Source organism: Muscardinus avellanarius, assembly GCF_963383645.1.
Source record: "Muscardinus avellanarius genome assembly, chromosome: X".
In the NCBI taxonomy this organism is placed as follows: Eukaryota; Metazoa; Chordata; class Mammalia; order Rodentia; family Gliridae; genus Muscardinus; species Muscardinus avellanarius.
In genome coordinates, this window is record NC_137792.1 from 52,011,545 (window position 1) to 52,020,225 (window position 8,681).

Here is an 8,681-nt window from a genome sequence, read left to right on the forward strand (position 1 = left end):
ACCGCTGAGATGGCCGCTTTCCACTAGGTCTCCCAGGCCAAGGCAGGGGACCTCATCTAGGCCATGACCGTTAGTCAGGGTGCTGCCATGCTGGCTGCCCTGAACGGCAGGGTTCAGGGCTGGGGTCGGGGGCAGTGTTGCCGTGGGGAGGGAGCCTCTTCCCGCCCCATTAGGCAGCCCTGGCCTCACCCTCCTCTCTTTGGCCTGAGAGGAGAGGAAGACCTGGAGCTGCTGAGCTCCTTTGCCCTGGGAGGACTAGAGGTGGCTCATATCCCCAGCCCCATCCTCATTATCTGACTCCTCCTGGATATCCTTGGGCCCTTCCACCTGGGGCTCCTCAGCCTCCTGTTCTTCTGCCTGCACAAGCCTCTCTGGGACCCAGCCAGGCCCCCCTGGACTGGCACCAGAAGCACGGAACATATGGCCTGGGATGGGTGCCCCGGGGGCCTCAGCGGGTCTCACCCAGCCAAGGCCTATAGGGGCAGAAGCATTTTCATTTTGCGGAAGAGCAGGGGTGGCCTCGGCCCCTCTAGTGGCAGTGGCTGCCTTTGTGGCATTGTTGATCCCAGGAGACACCCCAGCAGCATGCTGCGGTTCAGGAGCAACCTGGCTGGCATCTTCATTGACAGAGGAGGAGGGGGACTGGGAGGTCTCCTGGCCCGCAGGGAGAGGCTCAGCAGCAGCTCCGTGGGCACAGAAAGCCTGTGTGGCAGGTGGGCCTCCACTGTGCACTTGGACTCCTTCCTCAGCTCTGGACCCCTCATTCCTACCTCGGGTAGCTCCCCGTGCCTCAGTCTCCCGAATGAGCCTGAGCAGCCCAAGAAAGCCGGGAGGGTTCACCTCCAGCCGCATCCTCCTCAGGTTATTCTGGAGCATCAGATTCGGCCGGGCCCCCATCAGCACCTGCCGAACTCGAATCTTGTCTGCGATGGACGGATGGATGGCCCCCTTCTCCAAGGCCACCTGCAGCAGGCCTTCCAGGCGCATCACGTAGGCAAACAGCGTCTCCTGGGGCCGCTGGGAGCAAGTCAGGAACTTCAGGCGCGCTGTCATCGGGGCATCCTTATTCCCAAATACCTGCACCAGTGCCTCCAGGCAGTCTTGCACAGGGGTATCGGGATGTTCCTCCAGGAGCCCGGACAGGAGATCCAGTGCAGGGCCACCCAGGCTCTCCATCAGCCTCCTCCTCCTCTCCCTTTCTGATACGTGGCGCCACAGGTACAGCATGTCGTTGGCGTGATCCAGCCAGCTCTCGAAGGAATCTTCCCCATAGCCAGGCTCCTCTATCCCGGAAAAGGGTCGCAGCTCCTGGTAGGCCATGTTTTCCAGTATAGGCTGCAGGGCCTGACTCCACCGCGCGGTCCAGGATACTACCTCATCTGTGCCCCCTGCCCCATCCAAGGCTCCCTCCTGGCCTCCAGCCCCTCCCTCACCTGCAGCTGCTCCCTCACCTGTAGCTTCTCCCTCTTCCCCAGCCCCTCCCTCACTTGCAGCTGCTCCCTCACCTGTAGCTTCTCCCTCTTCCCCAGCCCCTCCCTCACCTGCAGCTGCTCCCTCACCTGTAGCTTCTCCCTCTTCCCCAGCCCCTCCCTCACCTGCAGCTGCTCCCTCACCTGTAGCTTCTCCCTCTTCCCCAGCCCCTCCCTCACCTGCAGCTGCTCCCTCACCTGTAGCTTCTCCCTCTTCCCCAGCCCCTCCCTCTCCTGCAGCTGCTCCCTCACCTACAGTTTCTTCTTCACCTGCTGCTTCTCCCTCACCTGTAGCTTCTGCCACTGCCTGCCCCTGAGGCTGTACAAGGAAATTGGGTCTATCCTGTAACTCAGCTTCAGGGGCTTCAGGCAAGAAAACCACAGTCCAGGGTCCCCCATTGCCCGGTATTTGTCGGGGGATCAAACTTCGGTTTAAACCATCAGGGAACTCCACCAAGGCTGCCAGCGTCCCGTGCTCCTTTCCGAAGCCCTTGCCGAGCACCTGGTACCTGCCCTGGGGCCGCAGGGCAGCCTGCACTGTCTCCTGGAACACATCTTCCTCGCAGTCCTCGGGGATGCCCAGGATGAGCAGGGAGCACTGGGCGTTCGCGCCCATCCACCGGCACCACTCCTGCAGCATCTCCAGCGCCAGTGCAGGGGATGTGGGGGAAGGGAGCATGACGGACCCGTGTGAGCTGATGGCGGCAGTCGCTGTAGCGGTCTGTGAGTGCAATAAGGAGAAAAGGATGTTGGTGTCAGACACCCCATCCTCTCCTGATAGCCAGACAGCGGGAAACCAATGATCATCCTCCCAGCAGTAGCCTAAAGCACCTCCACTTCCCAGTGTCGCAGCTGCCACCACCCTCCCAGCTCTGGTCTCCACTGCAGAGATTCAGATTCCCCACCGGTAAGCTTCAAGTCCATGATGAGAAGAATCCCTTTTAACTTGGCAAATGCCCCCTGATTGAACCTTAATAGCTGAAGCCCCTCCCAGTACCATCTGCAACCAGGCAGCTAAGAGTCCTCAGCTCCTCTTTCCCAGAGTCAGACTTAGAGCTTTTGCTCAGCACTCCTATCCTCACAATCTGGCAACCCCTCCCACCACTCCCATATCCTGAGACTAGAATCCCCTCACCACACACAGCCAGAGCCTCCCCCCTTCACACAGCCACCTGCACCTCTGCAGCCAGAGGACCCCACCCCCTGCAGCCTACAGCATCCCCATCCAGACTCCTGCAGCAGAAATGCTCCACCTCCCCTCTCTGCAGGCTTCCAACTGAGATCCCCTCCTGTGCTCACTGCTTGGCAGGGCATCAATCTAGCCTCTTCCCAAGGCACCGGCAGTAACTCTGGGCTGCCTGCTCACGTTGATTCTGCAGATGCTGTGGCTGCCCTCAAGGAAATAGCACCTTCAGGCTGCAGAGCTGATTCTGAAGGCTGCAGAGCTCAAAGCCCTGGAGCAGGAGATCCAAGAATGCACCTCAGCACATCATACTGGCGCTGTACCGGGGAAGCACGGTCTCCTGGGGCCTCTGTGTTAAGGCCACATGGAATTCTCCCTTCTCCCAGGAGCCCCAGGCAGATGAGGGAGAAAGATCTCAATGTCTCTATGCAGGGCAAATGGCTGGACAGATGGAGGTGCCAGTGTTGCCAGTGGTGATAGGACGTTCGTGGTAAGAGCCTGACGTGGCAAGGCTTGGGACCTCCAGGAGCAACAGGCATATCCATTGGCTCTCCACCAACAGAATGTCTTAGTGGAAGTGCAGGGAGATGGGATGGGGGATAGCTGGAAGTGAGAAAGCTCTTAAGGGCTGGAAACTGGGAGTTAGCAGACAGTCAAGTGCTGCGACTCCAGACTAGGTTCCCAGTGTCACTCGGCATTCACAAGCTTACCTCATCTTTCTAGGAACCTCAGCAACAGACAAATGCTGACTGTTCTGACTGTGGAGTCTCATGACAACTCCTTATGCTGCAACATCAGCCTTCATCATTTAAGAAGTCATTGCATCAGAGAGAGTATGGCTTTGACTCAGGCAAAGCTGGGTTCACCTGAGCAGTGGTTGTGCACAGATCACTGATGATCTCAGTCTCTCATCTGTAAATGGGCAATACTAACACTCTTCTCACAGGGTTATCTTGGAGCTTCACCTTCCACTGCGCACAGTAAATAACCAAAGGGCGTAGAAACAAAAGATATGGTGAGGCCGGCTATGGTGCAGCTATTGAAGGCTGGTTATTGTAGCCAGTTGAGTGGCTCCAGGTCTGAGCCCTGAATGCAAACGGATGTGACAAACAGCATTGGATCTGTTTCTGCTAGCTTTGGTCATGAGAAGCCAAGAGGCCTTTGGAGAACTCAGTCAATCTCTGCTATATATAGGACTGGCTGTCCATTTGGCCAGCAACTTTGAAAGTTTTCCAAGAGTAGACCCTGAAACATCTACCTACCGTGGGAACAAATATGAGCAGTGGGGTGGCAGCAGCAGAAGCAGAACACATCTGATATTCCAGGCACAGGGCAGGTGAAGGGCTTGCTCATGAATCTAGTGTTATATTCATTTAATGTCTCTAATTCTCCACCACTCACTAGTTCAACATCCTTTGTAATATGACTTCAAAGCTGCTTCCCTCATAAGGCAGAGTCTATTTTCCCACCTCAGGAACCTAGGCAAATCTAGAGACTTGCTTTGAAAAATATAATGAGAGAATAAACATATTAAAATGTCACCGGGCGTGGTGGCGCACACTTGTACTCCCCGCGCTTGGGAGGGGGAGACAGGAGGATCACGCAGGTTCGAAGCCGGCCTCGCTGGCTTAAGAGACCCTGTTTCCAAATTTTAAAAATGTATAGCTGGGAGTGTAGCCCAGAGGTAGAAGGGTTTCCAGGAACCCCAGTACCACAAATAAATAAATAAATAAATAAATAAATAAATAAATAAATAAATAAAATGACTTCTTTGACAATCTGGTTTTTTTTTTTTTTTGTAGTTGTTTCAGTGGGATCAGTGGTTTGTCATCATCAGTATCATCCTAACCAGAAATCCGAAAAAGCCTTCTGTAGACCCACAAAAAAGGTTCTAGCCGGGCGTGGTGGCGCACGCTTGTAATCCCCGTGCTTGGGAGGCAGAGACCGGAGGATCACGCACGTTCGAAGCCAGCTGCGCATGCTGGCTTAGGAGACCCTGTTTCCAAATAAAATTGGAAAAATAGGTCTGGGAGTGTAGCCCAGAGGTAGAAGGGCTTCCAGGAACCCCAGTACCACCAAAAAAAAAAAAAGGGTTCTTCTTTCTCTTAAGATATTTGTAAATTTTTTGCTTTTTTTTTTTTTTTTTTTTTTTTTTAGAACTGGGGATGGAACCCAGAGGAATTCTACCCTTAAGCTACATCCTCAGCCCTATGTTTTATTCTTTATTTTGAAACAGGGTCTCACTAAGTTGTAGAGGGCCTCACTAGCTGATGCTGGCCCTGAACCTGCAATCCTCCTGTCTCCGCCTTCCAAGTGCTGGGATTACAAGCATGTGCGACCACACCTATTTATCTTTTCTTCTTATTATTTATTTATTTATTTATTTAAATAATCTCTCTTCCTTTTTGCTCTTTTGTGGTGCTGGGGGTTAAACCCAGGGCTTTACACATGCTAAACACATGTTCTACCACTGAGCTACAACCCTAAACCAATAATACCTCTTTATTTTATTTTATTTTATTTTATTTTATTTTATTTTTGTGGGTCTGGGGATGAAACACAGGACGTTCAACCTCTGAGCTACACCCCCTGCCCTATTTTTTATTCTTTTTTTTAAAACAGGGTCTCACTAAGTTGCAGAGGGCCTCACTAAGTTGCTGAGGCTGTCCGAGAACCGCCATCCTCTGGTCTCAGCCTCTTGAATGCTGGGGTTACAAGAGTGTGCCACCATGCTTAATAATACCCGGCTTAATAGTACCTCTTTAAATACTAGAACCACATAAGGTACTAAGGGTATCCAATGTATGTTATATTTTGGCATGAGATGGAAGATAATCCTAATGGATTTATAATTTTTTCTATTTCTGTAGAACTAGAGATATTGAAAATGAGGTGAGGTCTTACTTTTGCTTCCTGGCTAGGCAATTAATAAATAGATGCAATTATGTACCTTATTTTTCTATGGAAAAATATACAGATCTGGTCCACTGGATATTTTTCTGATATTCCTATTAGGTTATCACCTATTTGAGTAGTAAAAATCTTCCTTCATTGTAATCTCAGCATTCAGGAGGCTGAGACTGGAGGATCGCGGCTTGTCAATGTCAATGTGGAATCATGGTTGTCAGACCACCAAAGGGTACTGGCCATAAGGTGTGGGATTGCCATGAAAGACAAGCTGTGGGAAGTGTCTTGGAAAACACAGCTTGGAGGGCAGAAGCATGGAAATTGCCCGTGCAGATCCCAGGTAGACATGTGCTAGGACATGTGAACCTGGGATTCAGGGAAAAAGGTAGGAGCCCATCTACTCTTAAGCATCATAACATACCCTGGAACAGGGCCGCAGGTGCTTAAGATATTCAGTGGTGATCTGGGCTGTTGTAGTTCAGATCTGGAATGCCCCCCCCCAAAGGCTCATTGCTATAGTTAGATATAAAATGTCTCCTAAAAAGCTCATTTATTAATGTTTGGAGTGGATGTAATTGAGTTATGAAGATTGTAATCCCAGAATTTACCTGGGTGGTACCCAGTAGGTTGATAGGGTGTAGCAAGAGGAGGTGGTTCCCTAGGGGTGCAGTGCAGCCTTGGGGATTATATATATGATCCCTCCTCCCTCGCTCTCTTTCTTGCTTCCAGCCTCTGTGGTCCCCAGCTTCACATGGACTGAGCCTGGAACCATAAGAAAATAAATCTTCTTTCCTCTAAAGTACATGGGCAAACTTTTGTATGATAACTGCAAGAATGCTGACAGATGCACTTGTGTATTGAAGGCTCGATCCCCAGTGAAGCAACATTCAGGGCTGGGATATTTAGGATATAATTGGATCATGAAGGCTGTCACCTCATCAGTGGATTAATCCATTTGATAGCTAAAATAATTGAAATGGATTCTTTTTTTCTTTTGGTGGTGGTACTGGGGATGGAACCCAGGAGCCTTCTGCCTCCGGGCTATACTCCCAGACCTATTTTATATTTTATTTGGAAACAGGGTCTCTTAAACCAGCACAGCTGGCTTCGAACCTGCGCTATCCTCCTGTCTCTGCCTTCCAAGCACTTAAGTGGATTCTTAGGAGATGGTGGAAACTATGGGAGGTGAGGCCTAGTTTGAGAGAGTAGGTCACAGAGGGCATGATCTCCACAGAGACTATCTCTTGCCCCTGGCTACTTACAAGCTCTCTCTCACTCTCTCTCTCTCTCTCTCTCTCTCTCTCTCTCTCTCTCTCTCTCTCTCCCTCTCTCTCTCTCTCCCTCTCTCCCTCTCTCCCTCTCTTTCCCTCTCTCTATTCCATGAACTGAGCAGGTTTCCTCTGCCATGTCCTTTTACCATGATGCTCTGCCTTTCCTCAAGCCCAGAGCAATGGAGCCAGCTGACCAAGAACTGAGACCTCTGAAACCATGAGCCAAAGTAAATATTTCCTCCTCTAAGTTTATTCTCTTGGGTGTTTCACCACAGTGTTTATTTTTATTTTATTTTATTTTATTGCAGGTCTGGGGATGGAACCCAGGGGCATTCGACCTCCAAGCTACACCCCCTGCTCTAGTTTTTATTCTGTATTTTGAAACAGGGTCTCACTGAGTTGCAGAGGGCCTCACTAAGTAGCTGAGGCTGTTCGTAAACTGTGATCCTCTGGTCTCAGCCTCCTGAATGCTGGGATTACAAGTGTATGCCACCACACCCAGCTTATTGCCAAAGTGTGTTTTTTTTCTTGTTGTTTCTTTTTTCTTTTTTTTTTTTTTTTTTGCAGGTCAGGGGGTGGAACCCAGGGGCATTAAACCTCTGAGCTATACCCCCTGCCCTATTTTTTTATTCTTTATTTTGAAACAGAGTCTCACTGAGATGCAAAGGGCCTCACTAAATAGCTGAGGCTGTCCATCTCAGCCTCCCAAATGCTGGGATTACAAGCATACGCCAACACACCCGCCTTTGCCAAAGTGTTTAAAAACTAACTTAACGCTGGGCGTGGTGGCGCACGCTTGTAATCCCCGCGCTTGGGAGGCAGAGACAGGAGGATCGCACAGGTTTGAAGCCAGCTGCGCGCACTGGCTTAGGAGACCTTGTTTCCAAACAAAAATATATAAAAAAATAGGTCTGGGAGTGTAGCCCAGGGGTAGAAGGGCTTCCAGGAACCCCAGTACCACCAAATAAAATAACATAAAATAAAATAATAAAATAAAATAAAATAAAATAAAAACTAACTTATACATGGGCCGACCATCAGCCCCACTAGAGAAGAGTCTTCCCAAGTCACACTTCTGGCATAGGAAAGCAATTCTGCTTAGGTGGGTGCTCTTTCCTCTCTGCTATGGAGGCCATGGTTCACAATGAGGACCTAGGGATGCTTTCTGCTGTTAAACTGGGAGACTTGAATTTGAACCCGAGCAGTGCCAAATAAAAAACATTCTGGATATTGGTAGGTAAAAACTTTATTTAGAATGATTATTGCAAAGGGGAAAAGGGACTATGATAGTGGGATGAGAGGGTCTACAGAAATAGGGAAGATGATCAAACCAAACATTTGAAAACCTCAGACCACCCTTGTAACGGTGTCAGGGGCTAGGCAAAGGTTTTAGTTTTGGTTTTTTCAGAACAGGGTATTGTACCCAGGGGCATTCTACCTCTGAACTATACCTCCAGCCCTACTTTTCATTCTTTATTTTGAAACAGGGTCTCACTAAGTTGCTGAGGGCCTCAGTAAGCAGCTGAGGCTGGCCTAGAACCTGCAATCTTTCTGTCTCAGCCTCATTTTGTTTTATTTTGTTTTGTATTTTGGTACTGGGGATGGAACCCAAGGTCATTCTACCTTAAAATAAAACTTTCAGCCCTCTTTTTTAGTCTTTTTATTTTTTTGAAACAGGGTCTCACTGAGTTGTGAAGGGCCTTGCTAAGGAGCTGAGGCTATCCCCGAACCACGATCTTCCTGTCTCTGCCTCCTGAATGCTGGGATTATAAGCATGTGCCACAATTCCCGGCCTTTTGTTTGTTTGTTTGTTTGTTTGTTTGTTTGTTTGTTTTATATAGAGAAGGGAAG

At 49.8% G+C, this 8,681-nt stretch overlaps 1 protein-coding gene across 1 annotated transcript; it reads right to left on the bottom strand.

The window, feature by feature from the left end:
• Positions 1-255: 255 nt before the first annotated feature.
• On the bottom strand, positions 256-2,148 carry LOC308278911 (paraneoplastic antigen Ma6F-like; the record flags this gene model as incomplete). Its single annotated transcript, XM_080718910.1, has 2 exons — positions 256-1,388; positions 1,896-2,148. 2 exons carry the CDS (start codon positions 2,146-2,148, stop codon positions 256-258), a joined length of 1,386 nt encoding a protein of 461 aa, XP_080575036.1.
• Between the last annotated feature and the right edge of the window lie 6,533 nt (positions 2,149-8,681).